The sequence below is a fragment of the Anolis carolinensis genome, chromosome 1, assembly GCF_035594765.1.
Source record: "Anolis carolinensis isolate JA03-04 chromosome 1, rAnoCar3.1.pri, whole genome shotgun sequence".
Taxonomy (NCBI): Eukaryota; Metazoa; Chordata; class Lepidosauria; order Squamata; family Dactyloidae; genus Anolis; species Anolis carolinensis.
Genome location: NC_085841.1, coordinates 125,228,760 through 125,256,036, shown reverse-complemented (window position 1 = coordinate 125,256,036; position 27,277 = coordinate 125,228,760). Strand labels below are relative to the sequence as shown.

At 39.9% G+C, this 27,277-nt stretch overlaps 1 protein-coding gene across 5 annotated transcripts in view; it reads left to right on the top strand.

Moving 5' to 3' along the window:
• adgrb3 (adhesion G protein-coupled receptor B3) overlaps nt 1-27,277 on the top strand; it is a 678,053-nt gene that overhangs the window by 284,135 nt on the left and 366,641 nt on the right. For all 5 annotated transcript variants that reach the window (XM_062969068.1, XM_062969070.1, XM_062969067.1 and 2 more), the window contains one exon: nt 17,360-17,554. In XM_062969068.1, coding sequence (XP_062825138.1) covers nt 17,360-17,554 — 195 coding nt within the window. The remainder of the gene's footprint in view (nt 1-17,359; nt 17,555-27,277) is intronic.

Here is a 27,277-nt window from a genome sequence, read left to right as displayed (position 1 = left end):
CCTTCCTCACATGATGATCTTCAAATTTATACACCTTTAGTTCTACTCATAAAAACCTTTTTTAAACATTATACTATATTGTACACCATTATCTTAGACTTTGCCTAAAATATTACCAATATGCTTGAAAAAAGTGTCAGCAAAGTGAAGCTCTGGGACTGCGTAGAGCAAGTACTCAAACATTTCAGCCAAGGGCCAGTTCATGATCCATCAGACTGGACGTATCTTATTTATAGTGCAAAAAAAAAATCATGAAAGAATTTACTATTTAAAATGCAGAACAATTTTAACCAACATAAACTTACAGTATTTCAACAGGAAGTGTGAACCTGCTTTTGACTGATGAGATAGTCACGTTAATTAGGATTGTTGTTGTTGTGTGCCTTCAAGTCATTTCAGACTTAGGGTGACCGTAAGCCTAAAGTTTAGGGCAGGGCCCATGGACTGCATCTGGCCCATGGGCCTTCATTTGGGGGGCCCTGGCATAGAGACTTTCAAGGCTGTTTTTGTGGACCCTATCTTCTAAAGCACATGTGTTAAACTCAAGGTCCAGGGGTCAAATGCATCCTGCCATGTCATTTTATGTGGCCCTCCAGATGGTGCACTACAACTCCTTAAATCCTCATTAGACATTGAAATTAAATGGATTAATTTCCAACCTTCATCACACGCTTTTCAATCTATCCATTTTACTCAGGAGTCCTCCACTGATTTGCCATCATTTTTTCCCAGACACTGTCCCTCCCCAGTTTACTTTGTGGGGAAAAACTTGAAGAAAATTGTTGACTGTAAAAGATAGCTGCTATTATGGAAAGTTATGTACCATTACAAATATTTAAAATCCATCAGTCCATAGCATTGATCCATGGCAGTTGAAGTGATGTTAAACTGCTATAATTCAACAGTGTAAGATGTACTCATAAACTAACCTGCCCTGGTTCCCCAAATTGAATTAACAGCCAAGAGCTATGCTTAGCAACAGAAATTGGTTGTACTAGTGATCCTGTTTGTTAGTCAGAAAATCATTTGTAAGAAAGGACTAGAACCCATATGAATCAGAACCAGCATCACCAACAGAATAGATCTCTCTCACCCAGTGCAGCTCCTTGCAGTTAAAGTGGATGTGAAGAAGGAAGAGATGGGCCTAAAGCTTTGAAACATCTTCAAGAGTTTAATTAAAGTTCATTGTACTCCCCAGAATGCACTTCTTGGGAACAAGAAGTCTGTCGAGAAAAGGAACCCGCACCTGTCCCCCAATCACTTCCATTCTAGTGGAAACTGTTCCGAGGAACTCTGTCCTCACTCAATGAGATGGGACCCCTCCACAGCCCCTGAGAAGCCTCTGCTCGACCCCCCCCCCCCCCTTTCCTTCTCTCCTTAGGACCTACATTGGCTCCATCCCTGTTCTGAATTCAGCTCCTGGAGCTCTTTTCAAACTTCAGCTCTTTCCCTTTTTAGCAACCAAAGCTCACAGATGTAACACAATGACAATGAAAAGGCTCAAGGGAAGCAATGTGTATATTTTAAAAAGAAAGCACAAGAGAATGCCTGGAATGGCACTGTTGTGGGATCCAGCCAGGTAAAAGGCTATGAGAAGGGATACAAGGATGAAAGAAGGAGGGGAGGAGGGGAAGAAGGGGTAGAAGGAAGAAGGGAAGGTTTCAAAGAAAGAAGGGAAGGAAGAGGAAATGAAAGAAGGGAGACAAGGATGACAGAAGGGTTGGAAGAGGGAAAGAAGAAATAGAATGGAAAGCAAAGGAGAAAGATGGGAGGGAGGATGAGGACGGGAGGAAAGGTGGAAAGAATGGTACAGAAGCAGAAAATAAGGGCCATAAAGAGGAAAGAAGAGGGAAAGAGATAAAGAAAGAAGGGAAGGAACAGAGAAAGAAGGAGGGAAAGACGGGAAAAAGGGAAGAAAGGTGGAAAGAAAGGAGGGAAAGGAGAAATAAGGTATGGAATGGAACGGGAGAACGCGGGAAGAAAAGGACAAAGAAGAAATGGAAGAGAAAGGAAGGAAAGGGAGGAAAGAATGGAAGAAAGGTGGAAAGAAAGGAAGGAAATGAGAAAGGAGGGGGAAAGGAGGGAAGGACAGGAGAAAGGAAAAGTAGGGAGAAAGAAGGGAAGGGGGAAAAGAAAGGAAAGGTGAAATAGGAGAGGGAAGGAAAAGGGATGAAAAGGTTGCAAATGAGAAAAAAACAGAAGGAAGGGGAAAGAAGGGAAAGAAATGAGATTTCTCTCTCCACGAGATGAAGCCAATGATCCTACTTCCTTCCTCCAGCAGGCCAGCCATCCTCCCTCCCTCTCCCCCCTTTCTCTCTCTCTCCTTGAGTAAAAGGCGAGGAAAAGGAAATGGCAGAGCTTTTTCTCAAAAGGGCATTTCGGCTCCTCCCAGAAATTAACTTATCACTTCACTTTAAAGTGGAAAACAAGGAATTCATTGCATGACAGAATTGGCCATTTTGCCCAGCTCTATGTGGATAATTTACAAAAAAAATCATTTGCCAACCAGCTTAGGAAATGTCTGAAAAGATAATCCTTTAACACAGTTAAAAATGCCAACATATTTTTACCCTACATTTGAAGCCTACATCATGTGATGAACAGAGTAAGTTGCTGTTTCTTAAGTGGGTGGCTCAGTAGAATTTAATGCATGTGATGAAGTGGCATGACTAGAGCTAATGGGAGCTGTAATACAGTAAAAACAGTGAAATAGGCTGCAGTAGGGTTTAAATTTAGATACAAGGCTTGTGGATATGATGTCTGACTTTAACATATCCTTTAACCTTTCCCCAACATCAGAGCCATAAGTGCTCTTGGGTTGCAATTTCCATTATCCCCAGTCCACACTGCGAATAATCAAAAGTAATGGAAGCTGACATCCAATAACATCTGGGGACCAAAATTGGGTTAAAACCAAAGAGCATCAACCACTATGTAATAAATAGATAGATAGATAGATAAAGTTGGTCCTTCAATGGCCCTTCAAATACAACCAAAAAGCTGATATGGCCCTCAATGAAAATGAGTTAGACACCGCTGTTCTATAGATTTTCAAAGGTTCCCAAAGCATAAAACTAGCTCTCAGTTTTCCCTACCCATAGCTAAAAGATATGTTTTTGCAAAGCAGAATGCGTTCACTTACTACATGTCATTACCATGGCTGAATAGCCAACACGAGAGAACACAATTCCATTTTAAATTCTCATTTAACATCAAATATTTGAATCTTGCACTAGCAAATATTTACTATTTTTCATTATTATATTGTCAGTCCAAAAGAATCGTGTTTTTAAAAGATACATTGGAGTATCTGTTTGGATTTGCACTCCGCTGTTGCTTTTAAAAGGAAATTCATGTGGTTTCTAATTTAAGGCAGAAAAGATAGAGATATTGGCCATTTTTATTTAAAAAACCAAAAAGAAATGTTATGTTCCTCCAGTATTTCGCTGTCTTGCTCCACCTTCTATCATCTGCACAATTATAGCACTATGATTCCCCTTTAATTTTGATTGTAAAATTCTGTGGAATGCTAACATTTGTAAGGGACATTTAGAATTCTCAGCCAGAAAACTATTGTACCTCTCCAATGCAACCCCCCCCCCAAAAAAAAACAAAAAACAAAAAAACCCCAATAGTCCATCAGATGCTATTAAAGTGGAATCATTGCTGTGTAATTGTGCCATGTGAACAAATCTCTGGTCTCTATAAACTGGAGCCTCAGACTATATCTGGAACAGGAAATTCTTCATTAATGTTGACTTACCTATCCAAGATCTTAAAAACATATCGATCCTTATTTAAAGAGTCTATTTTTAAACTCAACCTTAAACCAGAATTCATTTGAATCATAATAAGGAGCTATGGTTTAAAGAGGTCTTGCCAATACTGTAGTGTTGAAAAGGGAGGAGATAAGCTGAGCCAGAAGCACAAAAATCCAAACTTCCTTCTAGGCCAGTGGTTCTCAACCTGTGGGTCCCCAAATGTTTTGACATTCAACTCCCAGAAATCCTAACAGCTGGGATTTCTGTGAGTTGTAGGCCAAAATACCTGGGGACCCACAGGTTGAGAACCACTGTTTTAGGGTTAATGTTTAATTAAAATAGTTAATTAAACTGGGAACATCCTTTTGAAAAAATATATAAAACTAGCTATGCCCGGCCATGCGTTGCTGTGGCGAAGTCTGGTGGTATGGGAAATAAAGTATTGAGGAATTGGTGGTAGTTAAGGTAAAGGGTAAAGGTTTTCCCCTGACATTAAGTCCAGTCGTGTCTGACTCTGGGGGTTGGTGCTCATCTCCATTTCTAAGCCGAAGAGCTGGTGTTGTTCGTAGATTCCTCCAAGGTCATGTGGCATGACTGCATGGAGCGCCGTTACCTTCCCGCCGGAGTAGTACCTATTCATCTACTCTCATTTGCATGTTTTTGAAGTTTAGGGTTGGCAGAAGTTGGAGCTAACAGTGGGGGCTCTCTCCGCTTCTCCAATTCAAACCTGCGACCTTTCGGTCCCGAAGTTCAGCAGCTCAGCGCTTTAACACGCTGCGCCATCAGGGGATATTATTTCCTAAAGGTTGTGAATATACAATATTTCTGATTGTTTTTTTTTTGTCTGTTGGAGGCATGTATGAATGCTGCAATTAGGGAAAATGATTAGCATGTAATGGCCTTGAAGCTTTAAAGCCTGGCTGTTTCTTCCCTGAGTGAATTTTTTGTTGGGAGGTGTTAGCTGGCCCTGATTGTTTCCTGTCTGGAATTCCCTTGTTTTCAGAGTGTTGTTCTTTATTTAGTGTTCTGATTTTAGAGATTGTATTGTTCTGTTTTATTATACCACAGTAATTTTTATATATTCTGATTTTAGTGTTTTTGAATACTTGGAGCCAGATTGTATTCATTTTCACGGTTCACAGCAACGCAGTAATAATAATAATAATAATAATAGTAATAATAATGACTTTGGTAATACACACTGCTCCACTCCCTTCTCAGCTTCCTTTCTAGAAGAATCCTTTTTTTGGGAGGAGTTAGCTGGCCCTGATTGTTTCCTTTGTGGAATCCCCAATTTCCCTGCTTTCAGACTGTTGCTCTTTATTTACTGTCTTGGTTTTAGAGATTATATTGTTCTGTATTATTCTACCACAGTAATTATTTCATATTACAGCAGAATCTCACTTATCGAACATTTGCTTATCCAATGTTCTGGATTATCAACGCATTCTGCCTTTTAGTAGTCAATGTTTTTGTAGTCAGTGTTTTAAATTCAATGTGATATTTTGGTGGTAAATTTTTAAATATAGTAATTACTACATAGCATTACTGCATATCCAGAGATATAATCCAGATTAAACCAAAGTGCTTGAAAACAGCTCAAAATTGCAAGGCAAGGTCAAAACAGCAAAACAAATAAGGGCAAGAGTTCCCAAAGGCACAAAACCTCCCCAAAACCCAAAAGTACAGCAAAAAAACCCAAAACTAAAAAGAAAGCCCAAACCGGGCTAAAGTTCTTCACCAAAAGCGGCGGCGGGCAAACAATGCTGGAAAAGGGTTGTTGTATGTCTTTCGGGCTGGAAAATGCTGAGGCAATGCTGGAAAACGCTGAGGCAATGGCAACGAGCTGCTGTGGAGTTGAAAGTCAAGCCAAATATCAGAGGAACAAGACGTAGCGAAGTCAAACCGGTCCGGAGTCAGGATTGGAGAACAGCGTTGGAGTTGAAGGCGAAGCCAGCAGTCAGCCACGGAAGTCAGCCACAAACATGGGAATGATGCCAAGCTGAATTAAAGAGTGAAGAGATATGCCAAGTCAAGTTCCAGTCCAAGGTCCAAAGGGTGAAGTCATCACAGCAAGGTCCACGTTGCAGGATAACACAAAGCCAAGACAACAGAGGCGAGCAGCAGCTAATGCAAAATAGTAATAACAATGCAGTCCACACAGAAAACCCACACAGTTCCAGCCCTCCGTCGTAGAATAACCCGGATTAAACTTACATCGGTTGCAAAGTCCCAAGCCAGTCTTCGGAGTCAAATACAGGAAACCCAATGGCACCCAACAACACCTTGCCACACGCAAGGGACAATGGCAACCCCCCCCCCAATTTATTTAGGTTTCCTTGGGCGTCCAAACAACCAACGCCTTAGGATCAGGTGTCCCAAGCTCTTCATCAGAATCTGAGCTCCAAACAGCCAACGCCTTAGGATCAGGCGTCCCAAGTTCCTCATCAGAGTCAAAATCACTCTGCCTATGCCCAACCCTGTCCACACCTGCGGAATCGCTCTCATTCCTCCAGGCAGACCATGTGGGGTCTGCTTCTGAAGAAACTCAAGCCTCTCCAGCGTCCTCAGCATCCATGGGCCCAGTTTCCTCCCCAAGATCCTCCGGAGCCCATGCTCAGTCTATACCAACCCCTTCCGCCACCACCGGGTCCTCAACAGTCATTTCCACCTCAGGATTCCCTTCCAACTCCCCAAATGAATCCTCATCCGAGGATTCCTCATCTATCTCCTTGACTCTCTTCCTATGTAAATCTTCCAGCGAGCCCTCCTCGCGAGGATTCTTCCTTCCCCTCCTGATCCTACCATTATCGCTCACAGCCTCAGAAGACTCATTCACAACATTTCGTGTTTGACGCTATGCAGTCTTCACTTATCAGAAATGTTACATTTCCATATTCCCTCACAAGTTCATGCCGTACATTTGCTTTTACTCTCTCCTTGAATTATTGCAAATGCTGAGATGAAATGTAATTTGATCAAAAGAACTCTGAGGTGAATAATGATTTGCTTCAGCTGCAGCTCATTAGAGCTGATTTCAATTTTTGCCCAAATTATATTACAAGGGTTGTATATCATCTTCTCCCTCTCTCTCTTCCTTGCTGAAATGAGTGCTCAAGTACTGAGAATGAAAGGTTTTCTTTTGCACAATTTATTCCTTCCTCTTGATAGTTTATTATAGGAAGCATCTGGAAAAAAAATATTTTATTTTGAACAGATTGGAGTCTGGAATTACAGCCTCCACTCGCTAGATTTACCTCTGACTTTTGCCCTGAAGCTGTCTTCTCATCTCACCACACAAGTATTTTTGCCAATTTGTAAATTTGTAGTTCAGTATATTTCCTTTAACAGGCACCTATCAATCAGCACTAAGACAATTCCCTTCAATAAGTTAATATAATGTTTCTCCTGTACTCCTCAGCCTCTTCAAAAATGTTTTAAAGGGGAGGCTGCTTTTCCTGGTTGTTGTTGTTTTGTTTTGTTTTCCAAATCTCATACTTGCCCTCAGCATTGAGGAAATGGAGATCTGCTCTAACAGTTATTCATGTTCTTGCCAGGAACAATTGTGCTCTTACCAATTGCTGTCAAATGACACATTTCTTTAGAAAAGAGGAGTAAAACCATTTAGGCTACAGTCATACAAACACAGTTGCAGCTGTCAATGCTGTGCTGAATCTACTTTGGAGTTTAGTCTGAAAAAGTAAAAGGGCTCTCAACACTGTTCAATATTATCCTCAAAATCGATTCAGCACCTTGAACAGTTCCTTTAAAATGCAGAGTGCAACCTAGACAAGATATGCCTTTACCAGTCTGTTGACATGCAAGCCCTCAGCTACCACTGCTGGCATCCATGTCAACAGATTTGCTAGGGCTGGACAACTTCCACAGGGCTAGGGGTTAATTTTTTTCCCTCTAATGTTCTCCAGGCCCCAACTACACATCCCCTCACACTGCTCCCAAATATAATTGTCTTGATGATTATAGTTCTTCCGAAAATGGTGACTGGAAGCAACTGTTTTTTAAAGAGTAGCAGAGAAATGCTAGGAGGCTCACAAAGAGGCTTTCTGCATGAAATTAGGAAGTTGTACATATGGTTTCTGGGCATAACACTCAAGCCATTTAAAAGTAAATAGAGATTGGAAGGCTTTATGGTTCTGGGAGGAGGGACTTCAGCAAAAAAATATTAGAGACTAGAGATTTTATTAAGCCTACATGCAGCTTGTCTTGACATGGAAATAAGCATTGGAGTGGGAATATACAGGATTGCAATATGCTTTCTGTCTTAAGTCATCCAGAATACCTTGAGCTGAATCACTTCTAGAAAAACCCCCCCACTATGATAGCTATTTGCATCATGAAACTCTGACAATGGTTGCACCTCTAAAATATCTTTTGGAGCATTTGGTGGTATCATTTTTACAGCTTGGTTTGAGCAACGGTGCTGTTCAAACCAATCTGTAAACAGGATACTGCAAAATGCCCCATAAGATATGCTAGAAGTGGAGAAATCCACTCCTAGGAGTAATCAGTTATGCAGTCATATATAAACAAGATTCCTTTATTCAATTTGGTTAGTGTATGTCTGATCAATAAAAAGGTTACTTACTTTGTTTTTTCCTGAGAGCTCATTTTCAAATTAATTGTCAACATCTTTTTTTTACTTCCATGTTTGTTAATCTGATCAAAAAATAGTTCCTGCTCTAACAACAATTCAACTAACAGTTAGAAAAAAGGAGACAGAAACATATTGTACCTTTTGGGGAAAAAATTAAGTGGGGAAAACAGTGTGGTAGGAAAGGTTTAGCCTCCCCCCCCCCCCCCGCCCCAGTTCCCAAGTCATATTATGAATCCCCTGCCAGCTGTTTTATTATAGGGAAAGATGTCTTAAAGAGTGGGTGTGGCATTTTTAGTTTTTGTTCATTGGGGGAAAGAAATAAACCACCCTAAGTTCAGCATATGTTGGTGGTCTGTGATTTGCTCTATTTTGGTGCAGCAGAGATGCAGCCAGTGAACAGGAAGCTTGACATATGCTGCATCACAAGATCATGGAAGCTTAGCAGCTTCCTAAATGCTTGCCATTATCTAGAGGTAGAACCTGCTAAATAGCTCTAGACAGAAATAATTTTTCTACTGAATTCTGCTGCTACTATACTTTGAAGTATTTTAAAATTGTCTTCTGTCCTTTGGAAGAGATGATGACAAGCTGTTGTAACATACCACTCTGCCCTTAAAGAGAAGGAAAAGGCTGCAGTGTGTATTAAAGAGTGACAGCTGCCATCAGTCACAGCTGCTTTAACAGGTCCTGAATATCAATTGTTCCATCCTGATAGGAGAGGAGTTTGAAGGGTATATTTACATTTCAAATCTTTTTGCCTGATGTGAAGTGCAAAGAAGGCACCAAAATTTAAATAATCTTTCTGTCTTTCAGACCTCTGCCTCCAAAACCACAAAACCTAATATTTGGCATGCAGATTATGTAAATCCTAGTAATGTTATAAGGATTTTAAAAGCACCAATTGATGTTAATTAATTTAAATGTCAATGTGTTTGAAGTCTGCAGTACCACATTACATCACTTGGAGGCAGAACTTCCTAATCAATGTGTTGTCGAAGGCTTTCATGGCCAGAATCACAGGGTTGTTGTATGTCTTTCGGGCTGTGTGGCCATGCTTCTGGAACATGGCCACACAGCCCGAAAGACATACAACAACCCCACTTCCTAATCAGTTCATAGGTTTTTCAGGATATGACATTTGGTGTTAAGTGGGAGTACATTGAGGAACAGAATTATAAGGCATTGCCTTCCTCACAATTGTGAGGCAACAGCTTCTCAAAAGCATGGAGTAAACATGGGGCTGTAGTATTATTTCAAGGTAATGTTAGTCTGTAATGTTAAAAATGCCTGGCAGGCTGGTTGCCCTTGACAACCATCAAAACCTAGACATCTGAATTTTTGAATAAATATTAGGAAAACTTGATGTGTATATACATAAGAAAATAAAGAATTAATTCTACCTGATAAGTTTTGATGGGGATAGAATGAGGAGAGGGAAATAAGAAAGGAATGGTGTGAGAATAGAAAAGACAAAATCTGGAAAGTAAAATTTGGATGTTTCTCAACTGGCTGTTTTCATTTTAATTTTTATTCTAAGTTTGTTATTTCAGCCTAATCATGATGCCTGATTAGGGTTGCTTTTTTTGAGCCATCATCTGATTTGAGATCCAAGCTTTCATTTTTTAAAATGAACAAAAGAAAGGAGACGATATATGGGCAGATTTTGGAGTCACTCTTCTGGCAAAATTATCATAGCTTTTTCTTAACAAAAGTTATTCAGAGGAGAGCAGCCATTGTTTTCTTCTGAGACCCAGTGGATTTCCTGGCTGAGTGGAAATTTGAAGCATTACACCATACTGGTTCTCAGAATATTGTGACTAGTCAAATGTAAAAAACAAGGTGGAGAGAAACATTGAGAGAGCGGGATGAAGCAAAGTGAGAAAAAGAAGGGAAAGGACAATAAAACATGTAGAGACAGCAGGTAAGGGTGTGTGACACAAGAAGGGAAATAGGAGGATTTATATCTTAATTGTTAATTATGTTATTGTAAAATTATGGGTTTTTTTACTATTTATATTCTATTTGATGTTAAATTCTCTTTTGTCACAAGTATATGGTTATTTTGTATTATTTGATATTTTTGAGATGTTTGTATTTGTGAAGGGCACTGGATGCTTTCCTTTTTGGTATGTAAACTGCCCTGAGTCCCCTCGGGGAGAGAGGGTGGTCTATAAATAAAGTTTTTATTATTTTTATTTAGATAACATAGAGTTGGTATGTAACGCAGTGCGAGAAGCAAGAGAGGGGAACAGTGCTGAAAGGAAGTAGGAGGAAAAGGAAATGAGCTGTTTTCGTAGTTGAAGGATGGGAGGCACATACCATAAAGCCATCAGATGAGATGTCAGAGGAAGTAAGGAAAGAGGAAGAGAGCATAGTGAGGAGTAGTGCACAAGAAGAACACTGCACTTTGATGGCATAAGGTGATAAGAGGAAGACTGTAGGAGAGAAGAGTGAATGAATGGAGTAAGTGTAGAGTGTAAGCAACAAGAAACGGGTGCAGTGCAAAGTAGGAGGGAAGGGAATTGTACAAGCAGTGGCATATAAGAAGCAAAGGAAGAACAGATACAACGATGTGAGTTAAGGTGTGAGAAGGAGGAGGAAGAAAAAGAGAGAGAGGTACATTCAAAGAGCTGCAGACAGGTTACTCACTGGGGCTGGCTATAGGTAGCGGACACCCCCCCTCCCCGCCTGTTAAAGAGCTCTACTGGCTGCAAGTCTGTTTCCAGACACAATTCAAAGTGTCTTTAAAGCCCTATACAGTTCAGGTCCAGGCTATTTGGCTGACCACATCCCCTTGTACAAACCAGCCCAGGCCCTGAGATCATCAGGAACATCCCTTTTCTCAGTCCCACCTCCATCTCAAGTTCAGTTTGTGGGATTGAGATAGCGGGCCTTTTTAAAAAAACTCTGGAAGTCCTTTTTGCCCAGAGTAGTCAGAATGACCCTTCCTGCTGTCCTTCCAGCAGCAGGCCAAAACATTATTATTCAGACAGACCTTTAAAGAAGGTTTAAAGATCAAGTCATGAGGTTTTGTGATTTTCAACTTTTAATATAGTTTAATGGATTTTAACTGTGATTTTTAATACTGTTATGTTTAACTCTGTTTTAATGTTTTCCTATTTGAATATTTTAAATTGTGTGGTAATATTTTTAATGTAAGCTGCTTTGAGTCTCTTTCGGGAAAGATAAAGCAGAGTATAAATAATAATAATAATAATAATAATAATAATAATAATAATAAGAAGAAGAAGAAGAAGAAGAAGAAGAAGAAGAAGTGGTGAGTGGATCATATAAAAACAGAGTGCGTACATTGCTAGGATTGCATTGTTGAGGAGTAGAGTACAAGGGAAGACAGAGTGAGCAGTGTGAGTGGCGACATATTAGAAGAAAGGCAGAAAGGCACTGTGAGAGGGTGAAGTGAAGTAAGAAAGAGGAGGATAGGGAAGCAATCATTGGAAGCTAGCATTTTGTGTGGAAGGTCAGTTGAGTCATAGTGCATCTACAAGATCACATTGTAAATTATATGCAAGAGTAAAGATTTGAGTCTCCCAGTTCAAAGTCCTACATTTGAAACATTGCTGTCCACTGATGCTTTGAAATCATTGGTAATGATTCAAACTTGGGTGAAACACAGTAGAAAGAGGGAAAAAAACAGCAATTCATATACTGAATTTGCATAATTAGAATGTAAAACAGAGGAATGTACATAATTTGAATAAACTGAATACAACAAAAATGATGTGCCTAGATTGAAAAAAGCAGATTACACTTTTAGAACATTTCTAACATTAGCTAGTCTAATAGCCTATTCTTATATCTGTGATCTGAAATTCACTACATATAAATAATTATGACAAATCCCAGTCCATGTATTAACAGTCTGTCTGTCTTTCTATCAGCCTGTATATGAAAATGAAATAACACAGTAGAACTTTAAAAGTGGAGTTCATTTGAAGGGCGTTCACTGTGTGTAACCCCAAGCTTTGCTTCCATGAATACAAGGACTCATTCAATTTAACCTCAGGCTATATTACGGCTGTCATAAAAGTATATTAAAAAGAGAGAGAGAGAGAGCACATATCTGGGCCTTTTCTAGTCCTCAATCTCCTTCACCTTGATTCTCTCTTTTGTCAACTTCCATTATATATAGACAGAACGCAAAGTCTTAAAGACATATCCCACGGTTGGACAACAGCAGGAAATTCTTCACGCAGCTTTCTGGTGTCAGTAGGCTTAGTTAATGCCTAGCAGTGATACTGAGAGGCAAGGCTTACAACCATCCCATAAATCAGTAAGAAGGTGCAGTCTGTTGATGACAATTTCTCCATCCTTTGCCTCTGCTGAGCCATTTTGGGACCAGAGAAGCCTTTTTTAAATAACAGGAATTGAAATAAGGTTTACCTCAAATTCACATCCTTTTTTAACTAAAAGTTTTCATGGGCCTAAAATGACCAGGTTGTTACAAACATCAAGAAATCCCACCATGGTCCCTAGAAAGTGTTGGGAACATTAGGGGCAAAATGTGAATTTGTAATGGGTGTGTGTGCTGATTGGGACAAGCCTCTAAGACCTTCTTGATGAGCATAGGTCCTTCTGTATCCACTGCTATAAACGTTCTGAGATTTCACATTTTCCTCTTTGCAGAGATATTAAGAACAATACTGTTTCTCCTACTCCTGTGCTAAAGATGGAGCAAGAAAAAAATATTTCCACAGTGCTGCCGAAAGCTTTCCTCACTACATCCCTATGATGAATTGTATATTTCATGTGACAATGTTTACAGAAATTGGAATTTATATAGGACTAGCATTCTCAAAATCTTCCAGCCAGAGTCATGACCATGCAGGCTCCAGCATAAATAGTAATAATTCCAAGCTCCTGATAATTGGCAGTACTGAAGCTGGAAAGAGGAAAGTTAAATTACTTCTCTTTGTTTGTCACACTCTGTCTCTTGAAATGGATATAGATTTGGACACGTGCATAGCACTTGCTGCTGTTTTTTAAAATGGAAAGGGAAAAACTCACACAATGCTGCATGCCACACATTGAATATTGCATGTGTTTAGGTCCTGAAGCTATGAGGCATGTTGAGCATTTGAACCTGAGACATCTACAGAGACTATGACTGCTAAATGGCAACAACAAGGACGTAAAATATTGTGCATTGGCAATTAAATCCATACAGCTTCTTCCACAGTTAGGACTGGTAAAGCATTATATGATATTAAATCAGAAGATATTCATCAATAACATTATATAGCATTTTCTTAGAAGCATCAATAAGAATAATTTATTTCCTTTTTTTAAAAAAAAATCTAAATGAAATATTTCTTCTAGAACATGTTGTCATTTTGTTTTGAAAGGCAAGGGCCAAGGATCAAAGTATGGTTGGCATTCTCTTTAATGATATATGTAGGTGGATTTCAGCATTATACCTTTTGCTGTATCCCAATGGCCAATATGGAGATTACTATTCTCTTCTTCCCTCCATACTGATGACCACACCCCCAGACTGGCCATAAAGGACATTATCCAATATGGCATTTCATGCCGCGTAGACAGTGTGTGTATAAGAGAGAAAGGAATTAAAGAAGCATCTGCTGTGTCCCTGAAGGCAGATGAGAGATAATAATATAATCTGCTGAGACGTCCAGAGGATATAATCACTTTATGGGTGGCAATGAGGATTTCTCTGATTTCAATAATTGATGCATGTTCAACTATAGTGCAGTTCTGCCAAATTACTTGGACCATACGTGACTGTGATGTATATTTGTTGCTGAACACATCACTGAAGTTATGACATGCACTTTGTTTTGAAAAACCCCTTGTAATGGGCACTGATCAGAACTGGGAAATTTTGTGTGTGTCTCAGGAGCGACTTGAGAAACTGCAAGTTGCTTCTGATGTGTGAAAATTGGCTATCTGCAAGGATGTTGCTCAGGAGACATCCAGATTTTTAATGTTTTACCATCATGTGGGAGGCTTTTCTCGTGTCTCTACATCGGGAGCTAGAGCTGACACATGGGAGCTCACCCTGCTCCCTGGATTTGAATTGCCAACCTTTCTGCCAGCAGTCCTGCTGGCACAAGAGTTTAACCCATTGTACCACCAGGGGCTGTGTTTATGAATACTGGGATGCCTGTTTATGAAAAAAGTGGTGTTAAATCATTCTTCCCATGTCATTGCTGTATCTAAAATCCCTCTTGGTTCCTATTTGGCTTTGGAGGTCAGTCCACAAAAGAGTCATGAGCGAGGTGTGGTTCCTATATGGAGCACAGAAAGGGCAAATGTAATATTTGTTTTCACTCCATTTCGCATAGTCCCGATCTTGATCACCACCTGCCAGTATCTATTAGTCTTATAGAAAGAGCTACACAACTTCTATTGATGTATTTAGGAACACACATAGTCTTGCCCTAAGGTTTTCAGATATTGCAGAAAGCAATTTGCAAATATAACAAAGCAGTAAAGGTTACACAATTCATCTGTGTGATAATTTCTTGGATCCTTTTCATAATGTATCACCCTACTTTGGCTTTCAGTAACCATAGTAACTTCGAGTGAAGTAGCTGTTTAGTGCATTTTCACTTTCAACTTTAGATTGCGTACTGTATTTTGATAAAATAGGTCTCTGAAGATACAACTCCATGAGGTGCCAAAAGTATACTTTTGTGCATTTGTCTATTATGTTGGTAAGATGGCAATTGAAGTATTGCATTAAAAGTAGCTTTATTCCACCATTTCAAGGTTCAGAAATAGTATTTTAAAAGACAACGGACAAAATAGATTGTTATCATGAAATTTTATAAGTTGGTGAATAAAGGGCGTAGATTCAGTGCTATCTATACGGTAGAATTAATGCAGTTTGACACCATGTTTACTATGATGGTAGGAGCCCCCAGTAGTGCAATGGATTAAACCCTTGTGCCGGGAGGACTGCTGACTGACAGGTTGGTGGTTCGAATCCAGGGAGAGTGAGTGAGCTCCCTCTTTCAGCTCCAGCCCCCCATGAGAGGGACATGAGAGAAGCCTCCCACAAGGATGGTAAAAACATCAAATATCCAGGTGTCCCATGGGCAATGTCCTTGTAGATGGCCAATTCTCTCACACCAGAAACGACTTGCAGTTTCTCAAGTTGCTCCTGACATGAAAAAAACAAAACTATGATGGTTCAATACTATGGAAACATGGGAGCTGTAGTTTTACAAAGTCTTTCACCTCTGCCTTTCACTTAAAGTTTTGGTGCCTCACCAAATTACAACACCCATGATTCCATGTCATTGGGCCATGGTAGTTAAAGTGGTGCCCAACTGCATAAATTCTATAGATGCACCCAAGATAATTCTTAAGGTGCCTGAACTGATTTTATTATAGGAAATCTGTGCTTTAAATAATAATGACATCCCTGAGATTTTAGAAGCTGCATTAAATGATCAGTGTAGATGGGGCCTGAGAGTGTGATAGGACAGAGAGAAGAACACCAGCTGCAAATGTTTCAGTCAAGAGATGAAATGGTACAGGATGCTTCACAGTGAAACTAAGAATTTAGCACATATGCATACAAGTTCTGCATTTTTCTTCTTCGAAACCAACTAGTATTTTTTTAATATGATTCTTTCCATAGCAAGAAAACAGTATTCTCAATTTGGAACTTATTTCATGCAAGGTTTTCATGTAGTTTTGTGTATAAAACAATTTCTATACAAAAATAGTACTTCTTGTGTAAAAATACTGTTTTCTGCAGAGAAAACATTGTTTTGTAAGAAAAAAAATCATGTGGATTGAATAAATTCCCAATTACAGCATTTTCTGCCCAGAAACAGCATTTCCTATGCAATAGCAATATTTTTTTCATAGAAAAATACTGGGTTTTTTACACGAAACAGAATTTTGTACAGAATAAGGTGTGAACGGAAAAGATTCTCATTAGTGTAGAATTCCTGAATCAGGGTTTCTCAACACTTGAAACATATTTTTCTCAAGCGTTTTTGAATATTTTCAAATATTCTTTCCATTCCCATCCAATACCACTCCAGTATTGTGAATAGGGTATGCTTGGAGATTGTGCTATCAATGGTAATCTCTCACGATGTCCTACCCACAGTGTCTGGTTCTGAAGAAGGGTGCTTAAGACGTTGGTACTTTGGCCAGACTAATAATATGAGAAGATGTGCTGGCCACATTGTATAGCCAGGATTGCTTTCTCTAGTGGCCATTGGATATCTGCCTTCTTCTTAGAACACAAGAAGCTTAACAGTAACAAAGAGACATGGCAGTATTTCTGTCACCTTAGATGACAAAAGAATGTAAGCAGCCAGCCACTGGATGAGATGATTTACAATTCCCTTCCAACTGCATTGTTCTGTCACCTGGGTGGGACTTTAGAGCGTGAAACATCTGTGCAAAATAGAGGTGTTTTTTTTTTAAAATATACCAAATTAAGTTCTAGCATACTTTGAACCTTAAAAGTTGCATCTCCTTGGAAAGAGGGAAAGTAAGTTGCTGAAAAACATAATGAAGTGGAAAGGTTTGTATTCTATTGTGATACTTTTCACAGTTAAGCTCTTATCTCAAAGGCACTGTAATACAAAAGAACCTATAAATCAATGTTTTGCCACTGACTTGAATGGGATATAGATTGCTATCATAAAGTTGCTATTTATGTGGTTTAGCAGTGTAATATGTCTGAAGTTTCAATAGAAAATATATATGAAAGCTAAAACTATAAAGCTGAACCTGTTTTTTTAAATATATATATATATACTTGTTCACCAGTTTGATAGCTGAAATAGCCTTAACATATTTCTGTACCCACCTACCTCCCATGCATGCTATGACATCTTGCCCAATATCTACATTTCAGTGTAGCTAAATTATTTCTATTTTCTATAGAATATAATCATATTTAACTAATTCAGTTCATTTGTTGGCAACATTATTGAATATGTGGTAAAGTTGGTCTTGTTTTTAATTTTCACAGATTAAAGAACACCTTGCTAAAGGGCAGAGGACTTTGGCTGGTGAAGGAATGTCCCAGGTGACAAAGACCCTTCTGGATTTAACACAGAGGAAGAACTTCTATGCAGGGGATCTCTTGGTTTCAGTGGAAATTCTCAGAAATGTTACAGATACATTTAAAAGAGCAAGTTACATCCCTGCATCTGATGGGGTCCAGGTATGTGAAAATATAGTAAAAGAATGTGAGCCAGCATGGGATGGGGGTTTGAGCATTTGCTTCGTGCACTGAATCCACACTCAGTCCTGGAAGCCCACTAATTGTCCTTGACAAGTCGCACACTTTCAGCCCCAGAAGAAGATGAGGTCAACCCCTGCCCCTCCCCCCCCCGGTCCAGAAAACCTTGTGATAGGTTTACCTTAGGATCTCATAAAGTAGAAATGACTTGAAGACACATAACAAGCAATATAACAATCTGGAAAGAGCCTTAGATAGAATACATGCTTTGAGATAAAATGCCCCAGGTTCAGTCTCTGCTAAAGTTAAAATAGTGTCAAGAAAAGGTTCAGCTGTGATTTTGGAGAGCTGCTAAAACAGAGAGATGAAAACAATGAGAAAGGTGGGATGGAGTTAGATGTGTATAAGGGAGATTCACATGTTCATAATAAATTAATTCCTGTCAATGGATTGCTCAGTGGATATTGTTGTCTGGTGATAAATGGCACATTGTAGGGGTCCTCGGAGGCACAGTAAATGAAACCCCTTTATTTCACTGGGTGGTTTGTGAACTCAGACAATGTGCTCTCCCCCCCCCCCCCCTTTCTCATGCACCTGGTGGGCCATTCAAGAGAACCCAAGATAATATAATACTGGTATAGAAAGGATTGGAAAAAACATTACACTTCTTATAACTTTCAGTATCAATTGTTTACCATGATAAAGTTTATGTTGGGTGTGATGGCAGAATATGGGGGAAGACCTTTGTTACATTTTTCTTCTGATAACATTCACCTGCTAAGGATCTGTCCAGAAGTAATAGAAAAACATGATGGCTTAATCAACTTCTGTAAACTCTGAAGTTTCTTTTTTTTTTCCTAGATTCCCATTTTCATGTAAGCCAGAGTTAACTATTACTTCTGAATGACTATGGGTTGTGTACTATTAACCCACACCTGAATTTTATGACCTTTTTACATTAATGATACAATTCAGATTATGATAGAAGTGGTATGTAATCAATCTGATATTAAATTATAGATGTTTACTGAAATGCATTGAGTCCTCTCTTATGGTAGACGTCAAGACTAAATGTGCCCCAAAGAAGACATGCAGCTAAAATGTCTAGCAGAAGCTATTAAACATGAACACATTCCCAAATTTAAACAAAAATAATTCCTTTATTAAAACCTTCACATTTCCAGTAAAATCAGGAATGCTGACAGAGTCAACAATTCCCTGGAATATAAATTACAAAAACACAGATGGACAGGATGTAGAATATCAGTTCACACATTTTAAATATTAAAATGTTTCAACATAATGATTAAATATATTATTAAAATAATGAGATTTGATTTTTAAAAAATAGTAATTAAGCTCCTGTTCAGCAGTGAAACTCCCTGCCTTAGAGTGTGGTGGAAGCTCCTTCCTTGGAAGCCTTTAAACAGAGGCTGCATGGCCATCTATCAGGGGTACTTTGTGCTTTTCCTGCATGGCAGGGGATTGGACTAGATGGCCTATGTGGTCATCTTCCAACTCTATTATTCTATGATTCACAGCACTTAATAGTATACAGTACGGTTTCTGAATGCAATGTACTTGATCACCACATTTCACAACTATATCAGTTGGACAAGCAGACATGAAGAACCTTGTTACTCGCATTGACTGTAGGAGTGTTACTTTTCCCTTCTCTTGTTATAGTTGTGACAAGCCCTTTTCATTTCCTTTCTGATGCTAAGGAAGTGGTCCTCAAACACTTAGAAACAAATGCGGTCATTGCTAATAGTCAACACGGATTTACCAAAAACAAATCATGCCAGAGTAATCTGATCTCTTTTTTTGATAAAGTTACAAGCTGGGTAGATTCAGGGAATGCCATGGATGTAGCGTACCTAGATTTCCGTAAGGCCTTCGACAAGGTCCCCCATGACATTCTAGCAAACAAGTTAGTCAAATGTGGGCTAGGCAAAACTATGGTTAGGTAAATCTGTAATTGGCTAAGCGAACAAACCCAAAGGGTGCTCACAAATGCATCTTCTTCATCTTGGAAAGAAGTCACGAGTGGAGTGCCGCAGGGTTCCGTCCTGGGCCCGGTTCTGTTCAACATCTTTATTAACGACTTAGACAAAGGGTTAGCAGGCACAATCATCAAGTTTGCAGACGACACCAAACTGGGAGGGATAGCTAACACTCCAGAAGACAGGAGCAGAATCCAAAATGATCTTAACAGATTAGAGAGATGGGCCGAAACTAACGAAATGAAGTTCAACAGGGACAGATGCATGATACTTCACTTCGGCAGAAAAAATGAAATGCAAAGATACAGAATGGGGGATGATGCCTGGCTCGTCTGCAGTACGTGTGAAAAAGATCTTGGAGTCCTCGTGGACAACAAGTTAAACATGAGCCTACAATGTGATGCGGCGGCAAAAAAAGCCAATGGGATTCTGGTCTGCATAAATAGGGGTATAGCGTCTAGATCCAGAGAAGTCATGCTACCCCTCTATTGTGCCTTGGTCAGGCCACACCTGGAATACTGTGTCCAATTCTGGCCTTCGCAGTTGAAGGGAGATGTTGACAAGCTGGAAAGCGTCCAGAGGAGGACGACTAAAATGATCAAAGGTCTGGAGAACAAACCCTATGAGGAGCGGCTTAAAGAGCTGGGTATGTTTAGCCTGCAGAAGAGAAGGCTGAGAGGAGACATGATAGCCATATACAAATATGTGAGGGGAAGTCATAGAGAGGAGGGAGCGAGCTTGTTTTCTGCTGCCCTGCAGACTAGGATGCGGAACAATGGCTTCAAACTACAGGAAAGGAGATTCCACCTGAACATCAGGAAGAACTTCCTGACTGTGAGAGCTGTTCGGCAGTGGAACTCTCTGTGGTGGAGGCTCCTTCTTTGGAGGCTTTTAAGCAGAGGCTGGATGGCCATCTGTCGGGGGTGCTTTGAATGAGATTTTCCTGCTTCTTGCAGGGTGTTGGACTGGATGGCCCGTGAGGTCTCTTCCAACTCTACGATTCTATGATTCTATGATTCTACTTTCATCACATCCAGGCAAGCTTAACCACCTTTGCTCATGAGAATATTTAAAAAAATAACAAGATAATAAAGGCCGCACAACTCCAGGCATTCTTGGTAGATACCGATTTTCTGGATCCGGCGCAGTCTGGCTTCAGGCCGGGGCATGGTACCGAGACAGCCTTGGTCGTCTTAGTCGATGATCTACACCGGGAACTGGACAGGGGGAGTGTGTCCCTGCTGGTTCAGCTGGACATCTCAGTGGCCTTCGATACCATTGACCACGGTATCCTTCTGGGGCGCCTTGCCAGGATGGGGCTCGGGGGTACTGTTCTGCAGTGGCTCCGGTCCTTTCTGGAGGGTCGTTCCCAGATGGTGTCATTGGGTGACACCTGCTCAGCCCCACAACCGTTGTCTTGTGGGGTCCCGCAAGGTTCAGTACTGTCCCCCATGTTGTTCAACATATACATGAAGCCACTGGGAGAGATCATCCGGAGTTTCGGGGTGCGGTGTCATCTGTACGCAGATGATGTCCAGCTCTGTCACTCCTTCCCACTTGTCACTAAGGAGGCTGTTCAGGTCCTGAACTGGTGTCTGGCCACTGTGTCGGACTGGATGAGGGCGAACAAATTGAAATTGAATCCAGACAAGACAGAGGTCCTCCTGGTCAGTCGTAAGGCTGAACAGTGAATAGGGTTACTGCCTGTGTTGGAAGGCGTCACACTCCCTCTGAAGACACAGGTTCACAGTTTGGGTGTTCTCCTGGACTCATCGCTGAGCCTGGAGCCCCAGGTCTCGGCGGTGGCCAGGGGAGCATTCGCACAACTCAGACTTGTGCACCAGCTGCGCCTTTTCTTTGGGAGGTCTGACTTGGCCACGGTGGTCCACGCTCTGGTTACATCCCATTTGGATTACTGCAATGCGCTCTACGTGGGGTTGTCTTTGAAGACGGCCCGGAAGCTTACAGGGAGTGCACCACTCCTCTGCTAAGCCAGCTCCACTGGCTGCCGATATGCTACCGAGCCCAATTCAAAGTGCTGGTTTTGGCCTATAAAGCCGTAAATGGTTCTGGCCCAATCTACTTGTCCAAACGTATCTCCTCCTACGAACCAGTAAGATCACTAAGATCATCTGGAGAGACCCTGCTCTCGGTCCCACCTGCTTCACAGGCGTGGCTGGTGGGACGAGGGACAGGGCCTTCTCGGTGGTGGCTCCCCGGCTGTGGAACGCCCGTCCTGGAGATATCCGACAGGCTCCTACCCTGCTGGTATTCAGAAGGGCCGTGAAAACATGGTTATGTGCCCAACCTTTTGATGAGTAAATGACAAAGTTGACATGGCCTGATTTAAGAATAAAGCATGAGGATCTCGGACGAATTGAATTAATTATATATACGTTTTTAAGGTTTTTATAATGTATTTTAACACTGTTATTAATGGATCTGTTTATATTGTTTTGTTTTTATGATTGCATTTCGGGCATTAAATTTTGCCAATTTTTGTAAGCCTCCCTGAGTCCCCTCAGGTGAGAAGGGCGGGGTATAAATGTTGCAAATAAATAAATAAATAAATAAATAAATAACCTATACATTATATTTCCAATTTAGCTAAGAAAGAAAGAAAGTTCCACATATATTCACCCTTTTCCGGCATTGCCTATTTTTTACACCTTATTAGTACCGTTCCCATCCCCTACTTGTCACCATCCCTTTTCCATTATTTTCCCCTACTCCTACAATCCAAACTTAAAATAAAAAAGCAAAAAAAAAAAAAAAAAACATCCAGGCAAACTGACTCATCCCTATATTGAGCCTCGGATTTAAGTAACCAGTTCTTCCAGGAAGACACATCTTTTACAATGTTCACACCATTTTGAGTTGTTCAGAATACAAACAACAGAGACATATTAATGGGAAATATCCACTATATTGGATGGTGAGGTCTTAAAAGTCAATTCTGTGAGCCACAAAGAGAACATTTTGCTATGCCACAGCAAATGAATGCTGCTAATAAATAAGTAAATACATGCATTTGGAAGTATCATCAGAGACTATCTGCTTATAAGTGTCTGCACCATCTTTTAGTCTTATTATGTAGGGAAGTACTTCTTCACTGACTCCATTATTTTAATACTGTCTCCCTCCCTCACATAATTCATTTTAAAACCCTCCTGATCAAGCTTGTGAGACCTTTAGCAAAATGTTCCTGCCAAGTGCTATGAGGTACCATCAACATAGACAATCCCTTGTGGATGCGTATGATTGTCTTCCATAAGTGGAGTCTTGGTAATGGGTCTGTAAGTGACTGTAAATACCTATTCTGGATCCACATGGCCTTTCACAGTGAGGAAACATATTTCCAGATGGACGGCTGTGCCGGCAAGGGTTTGCTTGATGCACCTTCTTCTTTTCTCATTTCCTCCTTTTATCCTCTATTTGTGCCTCCTCCAAATCCACAGGACTTTTGGTAACAGTTGTCACCCAATTAGAATGCTCTAGTGCCAAGGTTTCCCAGTTCTTGGTGTTTATTTCATATTTTTAAAAGGTTTGCTTTAAGTCCATCTCTTCTAATCTCTTTTGTTGTTTACCCACATTCTGTTTTCCATTCTTGAGCTGAGAATAAAGTAACTGCTTTGGGAGACGGTGATTGGGCATTTAGACAACATGGTCAGTCCAATGAAATTGATGGCAGAGGGACATCACTTCGCTGCTGGTGGTCTTTGCTTCTTCCAGAACGCTGATGTTTGTCTGCCTACCTTCCCAATTTGTGGGATTTTTTGGAGGCAATACTGATGGAATCTTTCCAGAAGTTGAGAGCAATGTTTGTAGACAGTCCATGTTTTGCAAGTATACAACAGAGTTGGAAGGACAATAGCATTATAAACAAACATCTTGGCATTCCTATGGAGCTCATGTTTCTGTTTAGATAATTATGCTTATTTAATTAATAATTTCATTTTCTTGTTTGGTAATTTATGAGTTTATAATGACATTACCTTGCATTGTTTTTGATTTAGGTGTTTATCACCAAGGCATTGAATTTTTGCCTTTTCTCTGCAAGCCGCCCTGAATTCCCCCAGGGAGATAGGGTGGCCTATAAATAAATAAATTATTGTTATTATTATTGTTGTTATTATTATTATTATTTCCTGATCCTCAAATACTCGCTGCTTTATTTGAGAAACTGTTGCACTGACAAAACTCAGATGGTGTTGTATTTCATTGTTAATGTCGGCTTTTGTGGAGAGGTGGCTGCCTAGGTAGTGAAAATGGTACACATTTTCTAGTATTACACCATTAAACTTTATTTCTGGCATTGAAGGGGGGGGTTGTTGGTGCCTTCTTATAGAGCACTTTGGTTTTCTTGATGTTCAGTGAGAGGCAAAGATTTTCCTATGCTTCTGTGAAGATGTTTAAAGTGGCTTGTAAGTCTTCCTCTGAATGAGCACATGCTACATTATCGTCAGCATACTGGAGTTCTATAACAGAAGTTGTTGTGCCTTACTTTTGGCTTTCATTCTGCTGAGGATAAAGCACTTGCCATTTGTCCAATCGGTGATTTCCACACTAGTGGGAAGCTTCCCATCAACAAGGTGTAGAATCATAGTTGTAAAGTTGAAAAATAAAGTTGGGGCAATAACACATCCCTGTTTGACACCTTATCCCACCTTAAATGGGTCACATTGCGAGACATTGCTGTACAAGACTGTTGTCACCATGGAGGAGCTACAGGATATTCAAAAATTTATCAGGAGATCCCATTTTTAGCAGGAAAGTCCAGAGAGCATTGTGATTCATGGTGTCAAAGGCCTTTGCAAGGTCAATGAATGCCATGTACAGGGGTTGATTTTGTTACCTGCATTTTTCTTGGTACAGCCCATCACTTGTAAGAGGTCTGTTTTTGTGAAACTGCTACTATGATCCAATAAGACAAACAATTCCTGTCACCACCATCAGTGGATCAAGTTGCTCATCTCTACTGTTCTTCTCTTACTTACTGGGATGTGTCCTCCATTTGAGAAGAGAGGCAAAATGACAACCTGTGTTCCTCTCAGCTGATGCCCTATCCCCTGACACTATCTAGTCAGGCAAAAGACTTGTGTCTATGCACCAAAGAACAAGAAAACACTAATGAGCGCACAAGCAAATCTCACTCAGATCACACAATCTGCCTTAACCCTACAGACAGAGGCTCACAAACCCCAATAGACCAATACAGCAGTAATGAATTGACAAGCAAGCCTTTCCCAACTCAAACAACTTAACTGTCTTACCCAAACAGATACAACAGCCTTAACTCAACAACTCTCTGAAAAAACTTTATAGGGCTAGGGAGGTTTTACCCAACAGATATATGCTCTATTACAGATGGTTCACTTGTGCTGGTAGTTATCTAGAACTTACCATCCAGCAAATTCTGTCTAATTTACTCAGCCCCAAGTTATCCTTAAGAATATAAAGAAAAGCTGTGCACTAAATAAATGGTGGTTGTTTTAAGATTAGGAGTGTATACCCAAATTGATACAGGAACTGAATGCAGATTTCATCAAAGGGAAATGACAGAATCTCTGTTAGATTATGCATTTTGCTGATGCTCATCCAATTTCTGCCAGCATCTCCTCCAGTGAAGCACTACACAGAATTTCCATGGATATCAAAGACCAGGGGTTGGAAAAGAGAAATGTTCCATGAAAATAAAAGGAAAGGCAGAGCCATAGAAGGCAGTAAATTACCCCAGAGAAAAGATGCAATTAGACTAGTATTTGCACTGAAATTTAGTTTTTATTTCACATGAATTCAGTTCTTTAGGCTGATAGTTTCACATGAATAATGTAAAATGTTCTGTGCATCATGTATGCAGGCAGCTCTTCTGAAAAGTTATGTATAGTTTCCAGCTTCAGTGAAAGTTTTGAATCTTGAAGTTGTTTCTTGACATTTGGGAAGTAGCTTCTTGAAGAAAAATATAAATCCCTCATCTGTAAAGTCTCCACCTGTTTTGCAAGCATGTGTTAGCTTATGGATTGGTGAATTTCAAAAGCACAGAAGGAAGAGAGAAGCCATGGCTCCAATTAGTTTAAAATTGATGTCTTTATAGTAACCAAGTTCTTTTTCTAAACTATATAGTGAATGATTACTGGGGCAAGAGATATTACAGTGCATCATCATTCACAGGTATTTAACAACAAAATGACACTCTTTAACTGGCATATTTGCCTGCAAGAGAAGCATCACCAACATAATTACTTGTTTAATAAGGGTGAACTAAAAGATAGCTGCTTGTACATCCCAAATCCACTAGCTAAACAAATGTGCTGATTCAGAAAGTTTTTGTATCAGGCAGTTAGACTACAACAAAAACAAACATAACAATGACAACATCATTAATTCCAGACTGTATATTCTAGGCACTTCTATCTGATAAAGCCACCTCCTAATTAGTGCTAAAGAACAAAGAAAGACTGCTTTAATCAAACCCAGAGTAGTTTTTTGTCCTTAAACAGATGCCACACAGGCCCAAAAGACACACTAGGAGAATCTACCCTGAGTTGCACCAGGAGAGAAAATTTTCTGACAAATAGCTAGAAATCCAGTTATGTGTTGATTTTATTTATCCAAAACAAACATTTGATTCAGATCACAATGTGTACCTGTGTCTTAGGATAATAAATGATTTAACACAAAATACAGCAATCTCACTCTGAAGTATACAATGAAAGGGATGCACATAAATTAGGAAACTATAACCCAGGACTTTTCCACATGAAGCTGGGAAATCGCTATGATAGCCAAATAGTAACATGTTTGGCGGGGAGCTATCACACATCATAACTGCCCTGTAGCTGGTTCACATCTCAATTGTTATTGGAGCACACTTTTTCATTGATAGGAAAAAAAAATATTGCTCCTTTTCCACCTTTGCCTTTGGTGTGATAGATCTTTTTCTCTGCAGTTAAGACAGCAAGGGTGACATGACATGAGAGGGCATGACTTCTCTCCCCCTGCCTTTCTCTCTCCCTCTTGCTATTTCCAAACAGGCTGGGGTTGCTTTTACTTTATTTTCCCTTTCCTTTCATTTTCCATTTATTTTACAGCATTGAATGAGAAAGAAATACCATTTTAAGTATCTTTATTTTCTCTCTATGTGTGAGAGAGTTTTGGCTAGGCAGCAGTATGGGCTGAAGACAGCAACTAAGGGGAAGAGGGGAGAGATGCATAGGGTTGAAGTCACTACCCAAACTGGATGTAGGCTTGAGGAGGAAGGCCTTTTTGATTCATTTCATTCAGCACTTTTCACAGCATGACAGCAGCAAGTAAGGAGCCACCCACACCTAGCACCTCTGACTGGAGTCTGTTTCATGCTGTTCATCCAAGCATGCCCATCAAGCCTGCACACACTGTCCCGCTATTTTCTTCAGCCTAACCAAAATGCTTTATTGCAAAAAAGACAATAAATATGTTTAAAATGGAATCCCTCTGTGTTCAATAATTCAATATAGAAGACTCAACATTCTCCAGGAAAAATAAAAGTCTATTAGTAATGCCTCTCTTGCCTTGCCCATAATTGCCTCAGCCAAACAAGTGTTAACTTCTCTGTCAAAAGTAAAAAATGCATTTTTCTCAAATCATTTGAACAGTAATGAAATTGTTTCTATCATATTGCTGTAATTTCACATTCACAAAAAATATGCATTTGTTGTATAGG